Source organism: Gorilla gorilla, chromosome 7, assembly GCF_029281585.2.
Source record: "Gorilla gorilla gorilla isolate KB3781 chromosome 7, NHGRI_mGorGor1-v2.1_pri, whole genome shotgun sequence".
In the NCBI taxonomy this organism is placed as follows: domain Eukaryota; kingdom Metazoa; phylum Chordata; class Mammalia; order Primates; family Hominidae; genus Gorilla; species Gorilla gorilla.
The window spans coordinates 27,783,997-27,808,552 of NC_073231.2; the positions used below are offsets into that span (position 1 = coordinate 27,783,997).

General features: G+C 47.3%; 1 protein-coding gene across 4 annotated transcripts in view; it reads left to right on the top strand.

Moving 5' to 3' along the window:
- SLC25A37 (solute carrier family 25 member 37) overlaps nucleotides 1-18,267 on the top strand; it is a 46,770-nt gene extending 28,503 nt beyond the window's left edge. For 2 of the 4 annotated variants that reach the window (XM_004046784.5, XM_055348942.2), the window contains exons 2-4: nucleotides 8,901-9,129; nucleotides 11,100-11,156; nucleotides 14,144-18,267. In XM_004046784.5, the coding sequence (XP_004046832.1) occupies nucleotides 8,901-9,129; nucleotides 11,100-11,156; nucleotides 14,144-14,664 (807 nt within the window). In that variant the 3' untranslated portion in view covers nucleotides 14,665-18,267. Of the gene's footprint in view, nucleotides 1-8,900; nucleotides 9,130-9,169; nucleotides 9,751-11,099; nucleotides 11,157-14,143 lie in introns of those variants that run through there. The other 2 variants (XM_019032470.4, XM_019032469.4) reach the window with 2 other exon arrangements.
- The last annotated feature ends 6,289 nt before the right edge of the window (nucleotides 18,268-24,556 follow it).

Sequence of the window (24,556 nt, forward strand, 5' to 3'; positions counted from 1 at the left end):
AGGAAGGCTGGTGGTTTTGGATGGGGAACGGGTGGTTTTGGACGGGGAGTGCCAACGGTTTTTGTGTGCGTGGTGCTCCTTGATGTGGTCTGGGTTTCTGCATTTGTAGTGTGTGCCTTCTAAGGATGCTGGAGGGTGAGACAGGGCTTTCCAAGGCCTAGATGGGGTTTGTGGCTTTACTTAGGAAGACAATCCTTTCCATAAAGCATGGTGCCAAAAAAGCCTTTTCCTCCTGGGCCTCCCGCTGTGATTTGTGGCGTGGAGTTTCAGTGAGGGAGGGCTCTGTAGGAACCAGCTCCTTGGTCTGATCCTTTCTGGACGATTGTGGATGGGAGTTGGCTTCTTGGTGTCTTGAGAGTGCCCTCAGCAGACCCCAGTGAAGCAGGAGCATAGAGCTCTGGATGGGCTCATGGTGGACATGGGAGAGCTGCTGGCCAGGGGGCTGCAGGGTGAGGCTTGGAAAACAGGGAGGGGGCTGGGCTTGGCCCCGCATTTTACTGTGGTTTATTTAGTGAATGTCAGTGCTAGCTGGGGACAGTTGACAGACAAGAGAAAACAGTGGTTCGATTTTGAATTCTGAAGCAGACATTGGGCAGCAGAGGCTAACATTTGGCATTTATCCTAAACTTTCGAGGTGCCCGAGCCTTATTTCCTTTCTCTGGGAGAAAGTCTGGAACAGAGACGGTGCACAGCAGCCTCTAGGGCTCAGCCCTGGGCCCCCCTGGAGTTGTGCTGCTCATGGTATTACAGTGCTTGTTTGTTTCCTGTTTGTATCCCCATTGCACCTGGCTCAAGGTAGGTGTAAGGCAAATGCTTTAGAATGAGCCACTGAGTAGATTTCACATGATCGTCTCCTCAGTCCTAGAAACGCCACGTGAACTTCACACATGGAAAGTTTTTTATTTTTGAGAGATTGGAGAGGTGGGAGTCACAGGCTGTCTCCAGGTCAGGCAGGGAGTCAGTGGCTGAGTTTCTGATGCTACAGGTGGCTGGCTTGGGTGGCATGACCTCTGCAGGACCCCTAGAAGGACCTGAGGCCCCCTACCAGGCTCAGCTTGCCCCCTTCTCTTTTCTTTTTTGGTTCTAGGCCTGGATCAGAGGCTCCTTACCCACAGGATCTTGGACAAGTCATTTTCCTTCTTGGGCCTCAGTTTCCCATCTGAAAAGGCGGGGGCTGGGCTGGATGCGGTCTCCCTAGGGCCATTGTTGCTTCTGTTACATGATCCCGCCAGCTCACCTAGGACAGAACGTGCATTTTCCACTCTCCCTCCTCCCCACAGTGAGAGAACGGGCCAGTGAGACAGGCCTTTCCTGTTTTGTCATCTTAGGGGAGAATTGGTGTCAGGGGCTGACCCTTCACTTTGTTCTAGCTTTGCTAGGAGTTTGTGGAGACAGTGGATGCAGATACAGACGAGTTCATATCACTGGGAGTTTCACTGTCCTGGAGCGGATCTGGAGCTGGAGGGGACTTGCTCAGGTCACACTGGGAGTGGCAGAGTCAGGCCAGAGACCCTTGTCTCTTGATTCCCCGGGCAGGACACGTTTCTCCATCCTGCAGGCAGGTGCAGAGGAGGAATGCTTATTCACAGGCAGCACATGAGGGCTCCTCTCAGCTGCTTATTTGGCACCCTCTTTCCCCTCCAGGGGCCAGCCACACAACCACCTGCCTCCGGCCTGCTCCCCACACAGTTGCCAGAGGGGTCTTTCTGACTGTCTCTGACACCTGGATGTTCTCGGCACTTGCTGCTTCAAGGGCTTAGGTTCCCATTGGCTACGGCTGTGTTTTCACACGTGTGTTTGGTCAGGTGTCTCTGGTTATTAAATGAGACAAGGCTTGCATTGCTAGAGACAGAGGTTTAGGAAGTGCCTCGGAAAACCAAGTGAAACAGGTTTCTTTCCGGAAGGATTTCCCAGAGGCTTTAGTATGGTAATGTGCTTATGAATTTCCAAGAGGGGAGAACTGAAATGCAAACATGGAAACTGATTTTACCGAACAGGAGGAGACTAGAAGCTAGGTCTTGGGCAGGAACTGAAACCTGGACAGGAAAAGAAATTTGTGAAATTCTCTGTCTCCGGTTGTGTGTGTGTGTGTGTGTGTGTGCGCGCGCGTGTGTGTTTATTTTTAATCTCTGCCCTGTCTCTGCATCCTGATTCATTCATTTCCTTTTTCCTCCTCTCCACCCTCACTTCCTTTTTTTGTATTTTTAAAAATTGTAGTAAAATATACATAACAAAATTTCTCATCTTACCCATTTTTAAGCATACAGTCCAGTGGCATTAAGTACATTCATACTATTAACACAGCCATCAGCATCATGCATCCACAGAACTCTCCTCATCTTGCAAAACTCAAACTCCTGTACCCATAAAACAAGAACTCTCCGTCTTGTTCCCTCCTCACCCCAGCCCCTGGCTACCCCCATTCCACTTTTTGTCTACAAATTTGACTACTCTAGGCACCTCATATCAGTGGAATCATACAGTATTTGTCTTTTTGTGACTGGCTCCTTTCACTTAGCATGCTGTTGTCAAGAACTATCTATGTTGTAGCCTGTGTCAGAATTTTCTTTCCTTTTTTAAGGCTGAATAATATTCCACTGTATGGATATATTACGTCGTGTTTATCCCTTCATCTGGTGATGGACACTTGAGTTGCTTCCACTCACTCCCAGATGTTTTTTCCCCTCTCTGATCCTCAAGGAATAGAAAATGCCCAGCCTTCATTTTTACATTTTACAGGTAGTGGAGCTTTAAAAAAGAGAGTACTTTGGGAGACACAGATAGGAGCATCACTTGAGCCCAAGAGTTTGCGACCAGCCTGGGCAACATAGTAAGAGCCAGTCTCTACAAAAATCAGCCAGGTGTGGTGGTGCGCACCTGTAGTCTGAGCTACTCAGGAGGCTGAGGTGGGAGGATTGCTTGAGCCCAGGAGGCTCAGGCTGCAGTGAGCTATGATCATGCCACTGCACTCTAGCCTAGGTGATAGGTGAGACCCTGTCTTAAAAAAATACAAATAAAAAATAAAAAAGAGACTAAATTGATTATTGTCTCTCTGGCTGTGGCCACTTCTGCCTGCCTTCCTAGCCGCCTGCCTTCTGCCTCTCTTGCCTCTCCTGAGGCTGCTGCAGGGTTGATCCCTCCTTGCCTCTTCCCTACACTCCTTCGAGGCACCCTGGTGGTTCGTTTCCTCCTCCTGTTATCATACACTTTCCTTGTTTTTCCCCATTGTTTTTTCTCCTCTGTATCCTGATGCCAACCTCAGTGGGTGCTCCCTGCAGGCAGGTGGAAGAAATGATGGTGCTGCAGGATGAATGAGGCTCTGGCCCCAAACTTGGCTGCTGTGGCTGCAGTGGTCCCAGCGGGGGCCTGACCAGGCCCATCTCTGCGCTTCTGGGCCACTTGCCTCTGTCTGGGGCTTGTATCATTAACTAAGACCTGCCCTTGAGTAAACCACCCTGAGGACAGAGAAGTCCACTGAGGTGCGGTGACTGAGGCAGAACTCAATCTTTTAGAGGTTTATTCTATCAGGGTTGAGGATGCACCGGGGAAAAGAAACACAAGTTATAGTAGGATCTGTGTTCTGTGCTTTTTCCAAAGAGGGCTCTGGTAACATCAGTATTTAAAGGGGAAAGAGCAAGCAGGAGGGAGAGAAGAAAAATAAAAGAAGGAAGGGTAGGCATTAGGCAAGTGGTACCATTCTTGTGAGGCTCTGATTAGCACTTAGTGAATCTGCATTTTACATGTGAAAAGAAGGGAGTTGGGAAAAGTGAATCATGGTCTTGCACTTAGTAAATCTACGTTTTACATAAGATAAAGTAAGCTTATGAAATTAGAGCTGTCTGTTTGGGAACAAAAAGAAGGTCAGTTTTTGCATGACTCACTTCCCAAGCTTAACTTTCTTTTTCTTTGACATAGTGAGTTTAGGGCCCTGAGGTTTTATTTTTCTTTCACAGCACAAAGATACCCAGTTGACCTTTTTTTTCATAACAGAATGATGCATTTTGGTTCAGTAGTGTTTCCTCCAACTGCTCTACCCCTAATTTAAAAAGAGGAGGGGGTGAGAAATCAGTCCCAAATGTCCCTGTAAGTTTTGGTGTGATGCCAGCCTCCAACTGGCTGACATGAGCAGTTTTGTAAAGGAGAGACCCTCTTGATGGCTTCACGTATATCATGGGGTGGGATGGGGACAGTCATTATTGACAGCCAGCCTGTGCCAAGTGTTTCCCAGCAGCTCTCTGGGCGATTATTCCAGCCAAGGATGGCCATGCCCTAAGGTTAAGGAACCTGCTTGAGGTCCCAGAGCTGGAATTGAGATTGACAACCTCAGGCTGGGTGGCTGTACAGCCTGGGCACCCTCTGTGCCCCCTGCCCTCACTCAGCCACTCCCTCCATAGGTAACCAGGGGTAATTCCCTACTGCCCAGGCAGAGGGCTGGGGCTGGAAGGGGTCTAGATGGTCACTTAGTGGTTCCCCAAGCTGAGTCCTGATCGAAATCATCTGGGGAATTTTAAAAAGAAAAAGAAGACTTGAATCAGTGTGTGCTAGGGTGGTGTCTATGGATGGGTATTTTCAAACATTTCCCGGGTAACTCTGATCTTCAGACCCTGCTCTGATCCTCCCTTTCATTTTCCAGTCAAGGACACTGGGGACCAGAGAGATGAGATGCCGTGACCAAGGTCACTGGGTTGTAGCCAGAGCCAGCATCAGGTCCAAAGTGCGATCTCAGTAGCCAGTTCTCCATGCTCTGTGTTTGTTCAGACTGCCAGCCCTGCTCAATGGGGCTCTGGAACTTAAGGAAGGCCTTTGACCATAGACTGGGCTTGCAAAACCTTGGTAGGACCCTGCCCTTGGCTGGAAACCTCAGGGCTCCAGCCAGGGCTCATCCCCAAGAAGATACACTGCCGTTCTCCAAAGTGTGGGGGCCTCTCCCCTGAAGGGCACTGCCTGGAGCCACCTCTTGTTCACAGGCCCATGTTAGGCCCCCTGGGACAGGTTGCCTTGGCTCCATATGTGGTTCTGCAGATCACACCCAGGCTTGAGAAATGCGGTGACACGTGAACTTTGCATTGATGTGAAAAGGTCCAAATTAAAGGTGATGGCAAGCACAGCTAAGTCCAAGAAAGTGTGGCTCCTATTTAGGGGTGGTGGGCTAAGAGACAAGACACAGTACCCTTTCACCCCGGTGGGTATTCTAAGTTGGGTTAGTTTGTTCATCAATTCATTCATTCAACAAATATTTATTGGGTTCCCAATAAATCATCTTACTGGTCCTTGGAGATCTGCTGTGAACAAGACAAACACAACCCCACCTCTGTGGCCTGTACAACCCTGGAAGGTCACACACTAGAACCCTATCACTTGGCCTCTCCATGAATCACCGTCATGTAGCCCCTCGACAGGGGACTCTTGTGTCATTACTGACAATATTGATGGTTTTAGACACATATTATCCCATTTAATTTTCCCAACCATTCTCTCAAGTGGGGAAACTCAAACTTAGAGAGTTTAATGACCTTGCCCAGGGTCACACCATGAGTGATGGAATCTGAATTCAGCCCCAGTTCTCTCTGATTCCAAAGCTGGGGTTCTTGACAGCCACATTGTACCACCTGGTACCCTTGCTTTTTGTCAGGGGCAAGTATAAGAAGAAGGCAGGTGACACGCGAAGCTTTATTTGCTCTAAAACTTGAGCGATTTCATATGTCCTAAAGGAGGAGCTTTGCCTCTTCCTTCCCAGCATGAACACTTGGTATGGTGTGTACATCTTCATTCATTTGGTCTGGCCAACAGGCCACTCAGGAACTGAATGAGGTGTTGTGACCATGACCTGGGTATTCTCTTGGTTCAGATACCTTCTTGGTTGGCACATTCACTTGCTCGTCCTTCCCTTGGTCTTTCTTGCTTATAATATATCCCTTTTTTAATTTTTAATTTTTTTTTAAGACAGGGTTTTGTTCTGTCACCCAGGCTGGAGTGCAGTGGCACAAACATAGCTCACTGCAGCCTCAAACTCCTGGGCTCAAGGGATTCTCCCACCTCAGCCTCCCAAATAGCCAAGGCTACAGAGGTGTGCCGCCATGCCTGGCTAATTTCTTATTTTTTTGTTGAAATGAGGTCTCAGTATGTTGCCCAGGTTGGTCTCAAACTCCTGGCCTCAAGCAATCCTCATGTCTTGGCCTCCCAAAGCGCCAGGATTACAGGTGTGAGCCATCACACCTAGCCTAATGTATCATCTTATTAAATCAGATCAAATCCTTTTTGAAAAGACTTAAAATTGAAATCACTTTAAAAAACGAAAGGATGCAGGGCTACCCTCCCTAGGACCCTGGGGCCCAGGTGTCTTGGCAGCTGCCTTGGGCTGGGCCAGAGGATGTTTTCACCAGTCTGTGGTAGGAAAAAGGGTGCAGAGTAGCGAGTTTTTAATAAAGCTAAACGGGCCGGGTGCAGTGGCTCACGCCTGTAATCCCAGCACTTTGGGAAGCCGAGGCAAGTGGATCTCGAGGTCACGAGTTTGAGACCAGCCTGGCCAACATAGTGAAACCCAATCTCTACTAAAAATATAAAAAATTAGCTGGGCGTGGTGGAGGGCGCCTGTAATCCCAGCTACTCAGGAGGCTGAGGCAGGAGAATCGCTTGAACATGGGAGGCGGAGGTTGCAGCGAGCTGAGATTGTGCCACTGCACTCCAGCCTGGGCAACAGTATGAGACTCCATGTCAAAGAAAAAAATAAAAATAAAGCTAAATCTAATTTAAAGTACCGTTTTATAATCAGAGGTAGTCTTCCTTACTTTTTTTTAAGCATTAAAAATGCCCTTTCTTTTACGAAATCATGTTTGTGGTGGAGGGCAGTGGTGATTGTTGCTTATATTGTTATTGTTTTTGTGTCCTTTCTGGGCAAAATAAAAAGTTTGCCTTGGTGTGTCCATTTCCTTTGTGGTTTTAATAGCTGGTGAAATCTGAACTCTGAAAATGACCACTAATTCAGGTGATTGGTTTTCACCGTTCCTCCGAGCCCTGGGGTACCTGGGGCTCTCTGTCCCGGCGAGTGAGAGGGAGCCCCAGAGAGTCCTTTGCCCATCTTCAATCAGAGAAGCCCTCCTTTTTTATATGTAGGATTAGATTTTTTTAATGATTTTGTTTGGAGATAAAAGGATACCCCTGCCAAAAGTTGAAAAGCTTCTCCTCTAGGATGTGTGTTGGGGGGGAGTGGGGGAGGGAGGGAGTCGGGGAGGGAGGAAGGGAAGGGTGGGAGGAAGGAAAGGAGGGAGGCAGGAAAGAAGGAAGGGAGGAAGGGAGAGAGGGAGGAAGAGAGGGTGAGAGGGAGGAAGAAGGAAGGAAGGAATGTAGTGACTTTGGTGGGACTGAGCCATGGTGGATCTTCTACTTGGCGAGTATTTCTTGCCTACTGTACTAGTCAGAGTTCTCCAGAGAAACAGGTAATAGGATGTGTAAAGTCTACTTGGGTTTGTAAGACCAGCCTTTGGTTGAAGACCTTCCTTGGGTCCTAGCAGACAGAAACCAGGAGAGACAGAGACATCTATATCCGGCTACATAGAGAGGTTATCTGTCTAACTCTCTGCCTGTTCTCTATCTATATCTGTCTGTCTGTCTGTCTGTCTGTCTACCTACCTACCTGTCTCTATCTGTCTGTCTGCCTGTCTACCTACCTACCTACCTACCTATCTAATCTACCCACCTACCTACCTATCTGTCTGATCTACCTACCTACCTACCTACCTACCTACCTACTTAGAAATTGAGAGATTTACTTTGAGGATTGACCCACATGATTGTGGGGACTAGCAAGTCCAAAATCTGCAGGCTGGAGATTTAGGGAGAGCTGATGTTACAGTTTGAGTCTGAAGGCAGTCTGGAGGCAGAATTTCTTCCTTGAGAGAGACCCAGTTTTTTTCTCACGAGGCCTTCAGCTGATTAAATGAGGTGTATGTACCCACAGTATACAGGTTAATCTACTTTATTCAGAGTCTACTGATTTAAATGTTAATCTCATTTAGAAAATCCCTTCATACATACATCTAAACTAGTGTTAGATCAAATATCTGGGTACTGTGGCTCATCCAGGCTGACCCATAAAATTAACCATCACACCTGTGCAAGCGCTTTTCCCTCCTGGATGGTGTCCTAGGGATGACAGAGGAGGGGAAAGCCAGGTCTCTGCTTCAAGGAGACAAAATTATGCATATGAAGAAATTAAGAATGCTGCTGTGTCTGTGGAGTAGCCATTCTTTTATTCCTTTACTTTTTTAACAAACTTGCTTTTACTTAAAAAAAAAAGAAATTAAGAACAAGACCATTTATATATAAGTGCCAACTTATGAAATGTAAAAAGTATTTAGAAGTGACAAGGCAAGTGAGGGCTGGAGGATTTGGAGAGATTTCATGGTGTAGGGACTGAATAGGAGCTTCCAGAACATGGAGGTTTCAGATAAGTGAGGACACAGAAGTCTTCACAACCAGAGTGGGCACCACAGGACAATTCTACATCTCTCTAGGACTCTGAGTTTTTGAAGGGTTTCCATATGCATTGTTTGGTTTGCTGCTTGCAACAACCCTGTTGTTTTAACTGAAGGTCTTAGGGCCTAGGGATTCCCCAGAGGCCACACAACTTGCCAGTGGCAGGGGAAGGTCTTCCTCTTCCACAGCCTTCTCTGTCTTTCTCCCTTTATGGAGCATAATGAAATGTATGTGCACACATTCATGTAGATTTCATTATGTCCATGTAGAATTCATTTTGATTTCAAATATGTTTCCTTCCCAGAGAAATCCTGTGAAACTACGACATTGTTTTTCTCTCTCTCCTTCTCCAGGTCTTATTTTCCTTCTTTACCATCCTGATTAACTCTATTTTTTGTTTGTTTTCTCTTCTTGCCCGCTCCCAGACACGAATGCAGAGTTTGAGTCCAGATCCCAAAGCCCGGTACACAAGTATCTACGGAGCCCTCAAGAAAATCATGCGGACCGAAGGCTTCTGGAGGCCCTTGCGGGGTGTCAACGTCATGATCATGGGTGCAGGGCCGGCCCACGCCATGTATTTTGCCTGCTATGAAAACATGAAAAGGACTTTAAATGACGTTTTCCACCACCAAGGAAACAGCCACCTAGCCAACGGTATTTTGAAAGCGTTTGTCTGGAGTTAGAAAGTTCTCTTCTTCAACACGTCCCTCCCCAGGGTGTTCCTCCCTGTGACCCACCGCCTCGACTTCGGCCCGCTTGCTCACGAATAAAGAACTCAGAGTTGTGTGTGCAATGCACACCCAGACACACGCACACACACGCGCGCGCACACACATGCTTTTTTCTGTTCCCCTCCGCTTTCTGAAGCCTGGGGAGAAATCAGTGACAGAGGTGTTTTGGTTTTATTGTTATGTGGGTTTTCTTTTCTATTTTTTTGTTTGTTTTGTTTTTAAACATTCAAAAGCAATTAATGATCAGACATAGGAGAAACCCTGAATAGAAACAAAACTTTTGAATGCTGGATTCAAAAAAAAAAAAAGTTATCTGGACAGCTTCTTTGAGACTATTTAAAAACTGGTACAACAGGTCTCTACAACGCCAAGATCTAACTAAGCTTTAAAAGGTCAAGAAGTTTTATGGCTGACAAAGGACTCGCGCAACGCAGAAGGCCTTTCCCACCTTAAGCTTCCGGGGATCTGGGAATTTTACCCCCATTCTCTTCTGTTTGTCTGAGTCTCATCTCTCTGCAAGCAAGGGCTGAAATCATTTTGTTTGGTTGTTTTGAGGGAGAGAGGCGGGGTGGGGGGTTGCAAATCTGCCAGCAGCTCTTACATAAGGCATGTTTTATTGGGGAGGGCTGAGCTTTTATTTTCTCCTCTCCAGTGGGGTTGGCTTTTGTTGTTTCTTGTTTGGGTTTGGAATGGAAATATGGATAGCAGCATAAAGTACTTTTATTTTGACAAAATTCATTTTTTTCAACAATGGAGACATAGATTTGACCAACAATAACTTCTCCCCCTCTCTTTTTACTCTGCTCAAAAAGCATCTCTCCTCCCATTACCCAACCTTGGTCATAAGTGTGCCTGGCTGGTTTGCAGATATTTGTTCTGCTTTGTAAAAATTGGCCATTAGTGCATTTATTGAGATGATCTCTAAAGAGCTATGCCCTGACCTACCCTGATTCTATGACATTGGGGCCCTTCTTTTGCTGAAACTGCCTTACGTAATGGTTTTACTCCTTGAAAGAGATTTGACGGAATCCATTTTATGCCAAGTGCTGCCCTGCACTGTTTCTGCAATGTGTGGTGTATGCTGTGGTGATCTTGCTGGGAATGATTATAAGTGTGTGTGTGGTGGGGGAGTGGGTATTACATGCATTGCTGAAGAGTCATACTGGTGTTCCTCATTCCTCCCACCTTCCCGTGGTCATTTTAATTACGGGGCAGTGTCACCGCAAAGGGAGGAAACTCAAAGCCGAAAGCAAAATTCCAGGCCTGATTGTGGCTTTTGAGGTTCCTGGTTCTTGAAGCCAGGCCTGACCCGACTCTCAGATGGGGTCAGTCCCGTCGCTTTGCATACTGACCCTGGAAATCTACAAAATGCAGATTCTCCTGATTTCCTCTTCTCTTGCCCAGTTTTTTTTTTTTTTTTTTTTTAAAGCCTGGATTTTAACCAGATTTTCTTTTTTCCCCCTTCTCAGCTGTAGATATGATATTATCTCCTTTCAGGGCCCCAGCTTAAGGGCAAAGTGAGTTAATGTGTAGGCAAAGGCGAGGGACAAGAGAGAGTTAACATCTAGACAGTGGAAAAAGCCATGGTGTGTGGTTTCTGGGAACCACCAACACTTGCAGGTTTAGCTTTTTCCCAGGGTTGACTACAAGAAAGAAAACCATGTTTTTGCAAGATTAAAATGTGGGTGAGTGTGCCTAAATTAACCATCCCCATTTTTATCATATTTCCACCGTCACTTTAGGGTTTTAAGAGTCAGTGCTCACCTGGGCAGAGCTGGTAGTACATTTTGCTTCTTAGAAAGCTAAGTCCTGGGTTCCGTCTGATTTTAGGTTCCAGGAACTTCCTGAGAACACCCGATCGCAGAGGGTAATTTTCTGGAGTTTGTTTTGCAGGGATAGCTGGGAGTATGGCCACCCTGCTCCACGATGCGGTAATGAATCCAGCAGAAGGTAATGTTTCATGGTCCCAGGGAGGGGCAGTAGGGGATGTGCAAAGGGGCACAAAAAATGGTTGTGGGGGAGTGGAGAGGACTGAAGGTGGGCAGAGCGGCTCCTAGTCTCCAGTCAGAGCAGACAGGAGAATTGAATTTTTTACTACGTTATCAAAGGCCTCAAGAAAGGACGTGAACATAAGAGTTTTTGGTATTCTATGCTCGGAGCTACTCAAAGTGTGTTCTACAGACCAGCAGCATCAGACATCTTGAGGGGTGTTGGAAATGCTAATTCTGAGGCTGGGTGCAGTGGCTCATGCCTGTAATCCCAGCATTTTTTGGGAGGCTGAGGTGGGCGGATCACTTGAGGTCAGGAGTTCGAGACCAGCCTGGCCAACATGGAGAGACCCCCCCCCATCTCTACTAAAAATACAAAAATTAGCCTAGTATGGTGTGTGCACCTGTAATCCCAGCTACTGGGGTGGCCGAGGTGGGAGAATCGCTTGAACCCAGCAGGCAGAGGTTGCAGTGCACCGAGAGCGCGCCACTGTACTCCAGCCTGGGCCACAGAGCCAGACTCCATCTCAAAAGGAAAAAAAAAAAAAAAAAAAAGGGAAATGCTAATTCTGGCCGGCATGGTGGTTTAAAACTGTAATCCCAGCACTTTGGGAGGCCAAGGCAGGCAGATCTCTTGAACCCAGGAGTTCAAGACCAGCGTGGGCAGCATAATGAGACCCCGTCTCTATGAAAAATACAAAAATTAGCCAGGTGTGGTGGTGCGTGCCTGTAGTCCCAGCTGTTCGGGAGGCTGAGGTGGAAGAATTGCTTGAGTTTGGGAGGTTGAGGCTGCAGTGAGTCGTGATTGCACCACTGCACTCAGCCAGGGCGACCGAGCAAGACTGCCTCAAAACAGAAAAGAAAACAAAGGCTAATTCTCAGGCTCTACACCGAGCCTACTGGATCAGAATCCCTGGAGCTAGGGACCAGAATCTGTTTATTGGTGATTCTGTTGCATGCTTTTGCACTATTCTAAAACCTATGTGTGCATACACACACACACACACACACACACACACACACACACTCTCTCTCTCTCTCACACACTCACTCTCTTAGCCCTTGTTAACCCTTATCGATCCTAGACAAATGTATGGGGAACCCATCAGAGGCTATTCTTTAGGGCTAGTGTTCAATTTGACTGTTTTTAATATGAAAGATTATGGATCACATTTCAAACATGTGAACGTGGAGAGAATCATATGATGAACTGCAGTGTGTCCATCACTGTGCTTCAGAGATTCACACTGGGTCATTTTGTTTTAGCCGTCTCTTTCCACATTCTCTTCTTTTTGTTCTTTTAAATTTCGGGGGTAATATGAAGCAAGCCTCAGCTGGGCAGACCAGAGTCTGTTCCCTTTTTATATATCCCGGCGTCTTAGCCAGCTCGTTTCTGAATAGTGAGTACCTTTTGGGCCTGGCACTGGGCAGGCCTTCAGCTGGGTCATTCTCTACCTGGCGATGGCTTTAGGTGAGTTGTGGAGCTCTTTTCACCTTTTTGCCTCATCTGAAAATAGTTCCTGGCCAGAAGGGAGAATTGGTGAGAAAAGTTTCAACATTTTAAGTCTCATGCTATAAGTTTGCCTATCTTTTTGTCTTTCAAGGTGAAGCTATTAAATTTGTTCTCAGCTACCCTCCATGTCCTAGCAGATAGAGGACTTGGTCTGACCTTCAGGGTTGTGATGGGGCAGGTTGGGAGGTGGGCGGGGAGTCTCTGTGGTCTGGGTGCTGAGGTGGACCCGATGGGCAGGTGAAGAAAATCACCTACTCCATTCCCGTTGATTTCTATATCGTGTGCCGCACGAGGCATGCTGGAGGGACACACACCTTTCCCCCTTTTTATTTACAAAGTAGAGAGCTGAGAAAGACAGCTCGTGTTCTGTTTTGTTTTGTACACATTATCTTTCTCAAGAGATGTGATGTCCTTAAGTAAACTGACCTGCCTTCATGGCTTGTCCTGTAATGAATGCGTTCAAGACAGTGTTTTGGGGACAGGAAAGAGGCATTCTTAGGTAAGCGGCGGCGGGGGGTGGGGTGGGGTGGAGAGGAAACCCTTCTAGGAAGCAGTTCAACGAAAAACCTAAAAATGCCCAAATAAACATTCGCTTACATATTATATATCTTGGGCTTCTTTTTATGACAGTTCATTCAGGGACCCAGTCAGTAAACAGGTAGTTAACTTCGTGTAACCAAGCAAGGGTTTTGTTTATCTTTTTTAAAGGAGAAAAAAGTGAGGCTCAAACTCTCTCTTTCTCCTTGTCATAACTATTGGTTTACAGTCTTTATTTGTTTAAAAGTAAAGCATATTGTATGTATTTATTTGGCAATACATGAGGCCATTAAAACCCTGAGCCTAAGGTACCACAGTTAGTCTCATTTGCCTCTTGTCCTGTGAACTCCACTTAGAATGTCATTGAACTTGGGCAGACATAATTCTAGTGTCTGTTCCAAACGCACTGTGTCACAGAAGCTAGAATTACCATTAGAGGCACAAACCCCTGAGAATACACAAGGGGACACGCTTCCAGTAGATGTGTTGGGGAAGGAGGAGGGCAGAGGGGACAGGGGACAGGATTCAGCTTTGTGGTGGGTCCTGAGGGTTCCTACCAGGGGTAGCCAGGATCTGGGAAACAGATCAGCGACTCTAGTCTGAAGTGGCTGCGTGGTTCGGGGGCTACCTTCAGCAAGATTCAGGCAGGAGAGACGGAAATAGCCACCTTCCAGGCGTGAGTCCTGGAGATAAAAATGGATTTTAGCCCAGGACTGCCGGGAGCTGGCCCTCCGCGGCTGCTCAGACTAGGGCTGTGTGTGCTGGCTCTCGCCTGTTTCCGGTGTCTAACTGGCTTGTTTCTCTTTATGGCTTGGCTTCATTCCGACCTGGGGTGGGGCCACATCCAACCCACTGCCCACTGGCTGTCCGTCTGGCCTGCCCCGCGGTTCCAACCACAGTGGTGAAGCAGCGCTTGCAGATGTACAACTCGCAGCACCGGTCAGCAATCAGCTGCACCCGGACGGTGTGGAGGACCGAGGGGTTGGGGGCCTTCTACCGGAGCTACACCACGCAGCTGACCATGAACATCCCCTTCCAGTCCATCCACTTCATCACCTACGAGTTCCTGCAGGAGCAGGTCAACCCCCACCGGACCTACAACCCGCAGTCCCACATCATCTCAGGCGGGCTGGCCGGGGCCCTCGCCGCGGCCGCCACGACCCCCCTGGACGTCTGTAAGACCCTTCTCAACACTCAGGAGAACGTGGCCCTCTCGCTGGCCAACATCAGCGGCCGGCTGTCGGGTATGGCCAATGCCTTCCGGACGGTGTACCAGCTCAACGGCCTGGCCGGCTACTTCAAAGGCATCCAGGCGCGTGTCATCTACCAGATGCCCTCCACCGCCATATCTTGGTCTGTCTATGAGTTCTTCAAGTACTTCCTCACCAAGCGCCAGCTGGAAAATCGAGCTCCATACTAAAGGAGCAGGCTGTGGGAAGGGATCATAGAATCTTTTCTTAAAGTCATTCTCTGCCTGCATCGAGCCTCTTGCCCTCTCCTCACACCTAGATCATTTTTTTTTTTTTTGCAGGGTGCTGCCTATGGGCCCTCTGCTCCCCAATGCCTTAGAGAGAGGAGGGGACAGCACGGCCGCTCACCGGAAGGCTGTGTGCAGGGACATCCGAGGTGGTGGTGGACAGGAAAGACTTGGGAAGGGGAGCGAGAAATTGCTTTTTCTCTTCCTCCCTGGGCAGAATGTAGCTTTTCTGCTTCACTGTGGCAGCCTCCTCCCTGGATCCTTAGATCCCAGAGGAGGGAAGAAAATTTGCAGTGACTGAAAACAGTAAAAAAAAAAAAAAAAATTTTTTTATGTATATAAAAGTTCCATTACACAGTACAAAATAGATGGATAATGTTTATCCTTTATTTTTCTATGTAGAAGTTTTTGAATTTGTGTGTGTGCTTGTGCGTGTCTACACCTAGTATTACGGCTGGGACTCTCCAGCTGTTTTTGTTGTTGTTATGTTTTTAAATAAGAGGGTTGAATTCTTCCATCAGGTGAACGAAAAAGGCACCAAAGTAATAAATCAGTGAATGTGGCCTGCAGCTGTGTTTAGCCCCTCCCGATGGAAGTTTCACTTGAATGTAAAATAATAAAGTTTATATTTTGAATTTCTCTTTTCATGGGGAAAAAAGGTACGTTAAAAAAATCAAAATAATGATATGTCACTTGCAGCTACCTTTTTTTTTCTTTTAAATTAAATCAGCCACCTTCATGTGCCTTTTTCCTTTGTCTTTCCCCAAAATTCCAGGACCAGAGATCTGGCCCTGGCTTATTTTCTCTCGCTGTGTACACACACGCACCCATGCTGGGTGGCAGGCTCTCGCCCGCTGGAGGGTGGTGGAGCCCAGTAGAATTGGGGTGACTGGGCATAAACCTGCTGAGACTGCTTCCTTCCCTGGTTGTGAGTGATGTGAATGCCTGCCTTCCCGGGTCAGCACTTAGAAGCGCTTGATAGGCAGCATTTGGCGACTTGTGGGGCAGGTGTTTGGGATAAATTCTACCTTCATCCTAGGACTTATTTCTGCATCAGCCTTTTAACTCAGGCACTTCAGGTAACATGATCTATGTGTGTTTTGACTGAATCTCATCTCCTGTGTTTCCCTGTGCAGTCTAGGGAAGCATGTCTCCGGTCTTTGTCCCCATCTTGTCCCAACCATTAATTCTCATGTCACAGCTTCTCACTGCATGTGACAAGAGCCAGGCCTATCTGCTAGGGCCCTGCGGCTGAGGTCTGACCTGGACCCTCATGCCCGAGTCGGAAGACCCCTCTCCAGAAGCCATTCTGCATCCTTGTCTGCTCTGCGTCACCCGAGAACACAGGCTTCGCAGCCTCGCTTTCTGAAATGGTGTGTGCCGAGTCAGATTGCCGCTCAGAGAAAATACAAGCCCGTTTTCCCTAGCTGTGCCATTTGGTGCTCTGCCAGGCTGCCGTGCAAGGGAATACCGACGAGACGAGCTGCACTGTCTCTGATTTGGAGCCCTCACCGGAGCTTGTCTTTAAAAACGAGCAGGAAGCTCATGTGTGTTTGCATTTCAGTGAGCCGGGTCCTGACCTGCCGCCACCCACCACGGTCAGCGTGGTGCATCTCACCGAGCAGGCGCAGGCCTGGATTCTTTTGAGTGGTGCTACTGCCTAGGAAGTAACACGTGGAGAATTTCCATCTTGGGACCATGCACACAGTGCCTTGGGGGAGTAGATTTTGCCCTAATAGCGATGAGGAATTTTATCAGTCAGTTGACTTCCTTTTTCAGATCAGGGATGGGAAAGAGCCAAACTGGGTACCTCCCATGTGTGCCCTGTGAACAGCCCCTTGCAGCTGGGCTGTGGGGCTTGGCTGCTGCCCCGTCCCATCTGGCAGTTAACGCCTTCTCCCTGCTCTGCCCCCCACTCCCCAGAACCAGTTGCAGCCTCAACCCACATGGGGATGTAGAAAGCCGTAAAGTCCACGCTGCTGTTGAAAATGTTTACATCTCCGCTCTCAACCTGCCTTGCGTTCGTGTTAAATGGTGTTAAATTCTGCAAATGCAGGGGAAAAAAATCAAATTCCAAATTTCAAAGTAGAATTTAAAGCAAATTTGTAAAAAAATTATCCTACCACCCCTTTTGGTCCACTTAAGATATGCCACGCTGAAGCAAGGTATTTCCTACTGGATTTTGCTTTCACCGGTGTTTAGAAAATAAACTTGATTTCTCTAGGAGCACTCCTTTGGTTAGGGGGATGCAAGAAGGAGAGGTGAAGGTGGGGTGTGGTGGCTCATGCCTGTAATCCCAGCACTTTGGGGAGGCCGAGGCAGGCGGATCACTTGAGGCCAGCAGTTTGAGACCAGCCTGGCCAACATGACGAAACCCCATCTCTACTAAAAATACAAAAAATTAGCTGGGCGTGGTGGCAGGCACCTGTAATCCCAGTTACTTGGCAGGCTGAGGCAGGAGAATTGCTTGAACCCAGGAGGTGGAGGTTGCAGTGAGCTGAGATTGTGCCACTGCACTTCAGCCTGGGCGACAGAGTGACTGTCAAAAAGGAAAGGCAAAAACCGGACCCTGGAGCTCTGTGGGCCCTGATTGCAGGCTCCTCCCTGTGTGATGAGGGATGAGTCAGCTTGGGGAGCCACTTGGCCAGCCTGCATGCCTGGTCATCAGGAGGTTGAGAAAAGCCTTGAAAGTTGTGAAGCACTGAGCAGATACAAGTGTTTGTTAATTTTGTAGAAATTAACTTTCCCATCTGGCCTTTATCTCCAAAGTTGGTATTGTTGCCCCATGCAGACTGCAGTCCGGTTTCTTATTGTGACTTTGACATTGCAAAGTGCAACATAGGAAGAGGCCTCCCCACCCCACTATCCCACCCTGGTGACCAACTCAGTGTAACCATTGCACGTACTCAGTCATTGGTGTCTTTGGAGTGACATCTGCAGCTAGTTAGTGCCACCTGAGTACAGCACTCGTACTTTTACGTGATGTGTGTGTGAGTAGCTCTTCTGTCCAAACCATGATTTGAGGTTCAACTACCCGTAGATCAAAGCTTTATTTTAGAACGATAAACTGATTTTTTCCAAATGGGTGAAATCTTCTTCCCATGACTATGTTTTCTTAACTTTGCATTGAATCTATTTACTGGGTTACATTCTATGTGTAGTTTGCTTTCTTCATTTTTTTTTCTTTTAAAATGCTCATGTCTTATTCCAAGCACCTTCCTCCAAAGTCCCCATAAAGCTGCATCTCCAACACATTGTTATGCCAATAAGGTTTTATTTAACTTTATTTAAGGATGATTGTGTCTTTGAATGACAAATGTACTGCTGCTTCCTACCTGCAAGACGCACAATGTATGTTTCAAGGGTGAGCAAGTGTTATTTCTTAAATTTCTCAAATGCCTGTAGTAACTATTGTTTCTGCCTCTCAATTGTTGCCAGCTCTTTGAAGAAGGGGAGAATTGTGTGTTTTTGTGTGGGGATGTTTCTGATATGCTGCTACAGTTGCAAAACACTGGAGCTAGAGAAAATAAAGTACTGATCTTCGAAGTGTTGTGGGCTCTGTGGTGGGAATCCTGAAATGAGAAGGGAGTGGATGGCAAGAGGGGACGTCCTTCACGGGGCCTATGCTTGTTCCTCTTGAGCACTAAGGACCAAGGTCTGCAGCTTTGATAGGAACAGCCCCTGCAACCCCATTTCCCCAGGGCAAGCAGATTGATGGTGGTGTTTGCATTGTCTTGCTGGGCAGGAGCGGGAGCCCTCCCACTGGCTTGGCTCACCATGCTGGGGAGGGTGGCACTTTTCTTTCTCATTGTGAGAGCCTGGCTGTGTGTGGCAGGCTACAAGTGGTTCTTTGGAATGTGCTGTGCTCATGCCTGTTTTCTCTGTCTTACACCTCAGCTTAAGCAAGAGAACGTGACCTCTTTTGGAGGTGGGAGGAGGGAAGGTTTGGACCACTTTGAGAAGCCAGGGATGACTCTGATGCTTCCCACAAGTTTGAAAGTCTGAGCACCCACCTTCAGTATGACCACTGAAGCCCTTGGCCTGCCATGGTCAGGGTCAGAATTGAGGTCAGGCCTGAGAACTGGCCAGTGCAGGGGTGCCCGGAGGTGGAAAGGGGTGGTGGTTAGCGGATGGGGAGCGTTGGGATAAACTCCCTGTTTTGTAATTTACCTATGGCCAGTGCTGTGCTACTCCAACTTGTGGTTGCTTCCCCTCCTCTGGGGTGGGCGGCACAGCTGGTCTGCTTCCAGTAGATAAAGATTCATTCGACAGATATCCCCCCTCTCCCTCCACCAAGGAATCAGTCAGCCAACAAATTGGCTGTGCCTCCCATGAGCAGAGCCTCATGCAGGTGCTGGGAACAGAATGAAGTATATGATGTGGTCCCTGTCCTCGAAGGCCTTACAGCCTAGTAGAAGAGTACAAGGGGAGATGCAAACTCCTTAAGACAATCAGATCTTGACCCATCAAGATGGTAGCAAAGTCAGCCATGGAAGCAAAACAGTAGCTTTGTGCCCATTAGACCAAGCTTCATGAGACAGTGGCCTTGTCTGTCCTATTTGCTGCTTTATTCCCAGCCAGTGGTGTGCTGGGGCTGGCCCTGCACCAGCTCTCTAGGTTGTACAGTGCACATTCCTTCCCAGCTTCACATTCCATATTACCATGTTGGTAGCTTGAAATCAGCAACAGTGGGAATATTTACACCACAGAAATCGTCAAGCGCTACTTATCAAGGCCTTTGCTTTTCCAATAGCTGGTTTATCAGCACACCACTGCTGGCACATAGCATAGTGCTTGGTATGTGCTAGGTGTTCAGTGAAGATTTGCTGAGAGGAAAATATGAAAAGTAGAACCCAGTGTCAACCTAGGGGGCCCTTCTGTGGTGCCCCTCTTAGTTTGCCACCTGCCTCCTCGTGGAGGCATCTTTCTATCACTCAAGAGCCCTCTCCAGCACGACCACATTCAAATTCCAGCCCTAAAAAGGCCATGAAAGGAAGGTATACCTTTCCTCTAGGGGCAAGGTCTCCTTACTGAGTTGCATGTTTTCTAGTTATCAGCTACCTCTTCCAGGAGAGACCTCTGCTCCTACCCAAGGAGGGGACTTAATGTGACAAACATTTCAGAGAAGAAGTAATGAGCCTAGTCTTGTACAAGAGAAAGACACAGCCAACTGGGCAGATGTGGAGGTGGGTTATGATTGCTTGCAAGGGAATAAAGCATTGCCTCTGGTCTAAGTCTGAATGCAGTGAGTGGCCTAAGAGAAATAAGAGCAATTTGGGAGAAAAGAGCTTGGTTTGCATCCATAAGGGCTTTGTAGGAGACACCCTCATGGTAAGTAAGCTGCACATAAGAGCTTTGACTGCCATTGTAAGAAGTTTGACCTTTAAGCAGTAGGTAATGGGGAGTCTTATGAAGAGTATTTGAGCAGGGGACACCATGATTGGAGCTTGGTTCTAGGGAAACTCATCTGGCTAAAGTGTACAGGACCAAGTGAAGAAGAAATACGGAGGAAGCCAGGAGATGGTCAGTTCCATGTCACAGTGAAATTGTCCAGAAGAGGGATGACTAAGAGAAAGGTGAAGGAGACTGAAACAGAATGAGTGGGACTGGATCGATGAGAGTGTAGAGGTGAAGTCAACAGAGGCCTGGGGGCGCAGGACTCTAGGGCATGCTGAGAACAGGCTGGGCTGTCTGAGAGGAGTAGGAAGACCTGGTGGTGAGGACTAATACATGGCGGCAGAGAAGATCCCTCATCTCTAAGTCCATGGGTCTCTCCTTAGTCCTCCTCTTCTTCGGGCATGGAAAACTCATCTCAAGTCCATGGGTTTCTCCTTAGTCCTGCTCCTTCTTGGCATAGATGCCTGATCTCCAAGTCCACGAGTCTGTCTTTAGTCCTCCTCCCTCGGCATAGACTCCACATCTCTAAGTCCATGGGTCCCTCCCTAGTCTTTCTCCTTGAACATGCACAACACTTGAGGGCTCTCTCTTTAGCTCCCCTACTTGACTTCCATTTCCCTGCTTTCTGCTGGCCTCCCACCTCTATGACTACCTTCTCTGGCCCTTCACCAGCTTCATCTCCTTTCCGGGCCACCTAAGTATGGCTGCTTGGAAAGGTTCTGCCACTGGGGATCCTGTCTCTCCACACCCCCTTGGTGCTGATCTGCCCTCCTCTGGAAGATGATTCTTAGATGTGGGGCTGTAGCACCCCGATTCTTCTCCTGAACTCCAGATTTCAATGTCCAGTGGCCTGCTGGAGATCTCTTGGATCTCAACTTGTCCTCCATTCTTAAGAGACTATCCCCCCTTGCTGCCAGAGGCTTACCGTGTTATTCAGTTGCTTAAGACCTTCAAGGGCTCTTCATTGTTGATTGAATTTAATAGGCTTTCCTGCATATGGCAGTTCCCAGTTTAGCTTCGTGTGTAAGGTAATGACTAGAGAGAAACAGAATAGGTCAGCAGGATGGTTGTGTAAGACCCTGAGGTCTTAATCTTCTTAACAGGGTGGTGCTGCGCTCTTTGCAGAACTTTGTTCCCATTGGAATGTCTTCCTTTCCTGCCACCTCCTCTCTGCTCATTCAAGTCCCCTTTTCAGGCTGCCTTGAAGATACCATTTACTACCACATTGTGGAGCTCCTCCTAATTTGCCTGTCTATGTGATCTTTCCTTCCTCTTTGTCAGTATCTACAGCCTCTTTGACAGGCCTCCAACCTGCCATGGCTGACCTCACTTTGCATTTTTGCTGCCTTCTGCCCAGAATTATGTGCCCAGTGAGGGCAGAGACTGTGGTTTATTCACTCCTGTTTTCTCCATAGCCCTCCAGCCTACTGTTTCCCGCATTCTGCATAAGAGTGACAGTTATTGTTCGTTGTATGTAACAAACTTCTGATGTCCTGCTAAGCTTGAAACTCCTGTGGGACATCCAGGTGGAGACCCCCAGAAGGAAATGCAATATTGGTGGTCAGGAGAAAGGCTGGAACTGGAACAAAGGACCTGGCATATAGGCCAAGGGATGTGGTGGCCAAAGCCATGGGCAGAGGAGAGTCCCTAAGGAGAAAAACAATCTCGTGGAAGGCTTACATTTAATAGTGAAGAGAGAAATGGGAACCAGGAGAGGCTGGAGTGGTCAGAGAGTTATGAAGTAACCAAGAGGTGAGGCTTTTACAAAGGAGGGGTAGTAATCCGTTCTACAAGCTTAGGAGTGAAATATAAGCAACCAAAGCTGTTAAAAAAAAAAACAAAACCTACATTGTCTCTCCCTGCTCTTGTCTTCTTTGTTCCCGGTTTGTTTTTCCCTACACTTACTCTCTTGCCTTTTTGGATTCCCTTTTAAATGTCACCTTCACCAAGTTCAGCTGCTTCCACACCTCCCCCTCCCCTGACCCCCTGCACCCAGCACCATTCCTACTGTATCTAGCATAATATTTCAGAGGCTACCTAAAGGCAATAATTAGACAAACACTCAAAACTGCACATCCCAGGCTTGTTCATGAAAGTGAAAAGCTGGAAAACAAACGATATCTATCAAGAAGTTAAATGGTTTATAGACAATCCTGGCTGTCCTGGTATTTTTGTAGGAAAGAAATTTCTTTAAGGGTCCCCAGCAATATACCATAAAATCTTTATTCCCAATACATTTATCAAATTTAGGATACTTCTGAGCTTCCCCATTTCTCTGGCTTTGCCTCCTAAAGGTAATGTTATTTTGGTAAACATGTGACCTCTCTTTTATGAAGCCATAGATATTACACAATTCCAGACTTCCAGGTTCCTGTTGCCATAGCTTCTTTAAGAAGCTCTTCTTTCCTTATGCTCATACTTACCTATGGTAGCTTTGATGTTTCATTTTCCATAGTAAGTGAGACTCTGGGCAGAGCCCCCAGCACTACTGCTAAGAGGACACAAGGGCCACTTTAGCAGAGACAGACAGCCCAACCCCTGTCCACTGTCATCAGAAACTCGTCTGTGACAAAAAGTATAAATCAAAATCATACCAGTGATGTTTTAGTCTTCAACCTGAAGCAGTTGGAGCTGGGGTATCGCCTTGGAGTCCTGGTGTATTTCTATTGTTGTGAAGTGCTCTCAGTGTTGAATGGGCACCCGACGGCAACCTCATGAAGCCCAGAGCTGCAGAAAGAGGGACTGTGGACATCTGGCTTCTTCATTATTGTCATGCTGCCCCTTGGGGTGGCTGCCTTTAAGGGAAAAGGGGGTTTAAAAAGAACAAAGGGAGATATGTACCAAGGGTGTTTGTCCTCATCAGTATGTGAGTTCATGGAAGGAGTTCTTGCTGCCTGCTGAACAGTGAAAATATTCTCTTGATGGACACCTTTAGCTTGGATTGACAGGTGATAAATATATATCCCAAGATTTCTACGTTGAGCCTAATGCAAGCAGCTGGTGAAATATACCAGCACATCCTCAATCTTTCCCTGATTGTGTCTGCATAAAGTTTAGAAATAAATAATGTGTGTATTAGTTCATTCTTGCACTGATGCTATAAAGAAATACCTGAGACTGGTAACTTATAAAGAAAGGAGGTTTAATTGGCTCACGGTTCCACAGGCTGTACAGGGAGCATAGCCAGGGAGGCCTCAGGAAAGCTACAATCGTGGCGAAAGGTAAAGGGGAAGCAGGCTTGTCTTACATGGCCAGAGCAGGTGGAAGAAAGAACGAGGTGGGAGGCACTACACACTTTTAATCAACCAGATCTTGTGATAGCTTACTATCATGAGAACAACACCAAAGGGGAAATCTGCCCCTATGATCCAGTCACCTACCACCAGGCCCCACTTCCAACATTGAGGATTACAATTTAACATGATATTTGGGTGGGAACACAAATCCAAACCATATATATATATATATATATATATATATATATATATATATTTTTTTTTTTTTTTGAGATGGAGTCTAACTCTGTTGCCCAGGCGGGAGTGCAGTGGCATGATCTCAGCTCACTGCAACCTCCGTCTCCCGGGTTCAAGTGATTCTCCTGCCTCAGCCTCCCAAGTAGATGGGACTACAGGTGTGTGCCACCACGCCTGGCTAACTTTTGTATTTTTAGTAGAGACGGGGTTTCACCATGTTGGTCAGGCTAGTCTCAAACTCCTGACCTCAAATGATCCACCCACCTCGGCCTCCCAAAGTGCTGGGATTATAGGTGTGAGCCACCCCGCCCAGTCCCAAACCATATCAATGTGCAAATTTTAATGTAAATAGTTATGGATATTCATAATGTCTTCTGTCTGTAGCTCTGGGCTTCATGAGACTTTAATGGGTGATGCTTTCTATTAGCATTTTCAACATTGAGAGTCCTTGACCGCAACAGAAAAACCTGAGGACTCAAGGCCAATGCCCAAGCTTCAGCGGCTTTGGTCTAAGACTACAAAAACATCACCAGCCTGGAAACTGGTAATACCTAAGTGCTAGGAGCTTCCTTGGGTTTTTGCATAGTCTCTAGCACATCCAGTGATCCATTCAGGGTTTCGTGTATATCCATAACAATGGAACTCCATGGTCATTTCACAATCTTTAGGTAGGGTCCAACGTCTGAGGGCAAATTGTCCTGCATGACTCCCTCTCACATTTCCCCTCAAGCTCACAAATGAGTAAAATCTGGATAAATTACACATGAAGGGGGTTATGGTTAATGAGACTGAGAGGCAGTCATACTGGGAAGAGCAGCCAGGAGTAAAGAATGTTCTAGATGGGAAGAATGAACTAAACCCTGGGCCTATTATTCATCATGGTAGAAAAACTTCCTATACACAGAATGGAACATGAAGTTCTAAGCCTCCTGGTGTTCCAATGAGCTTGGGTTGTCAAGAGCACT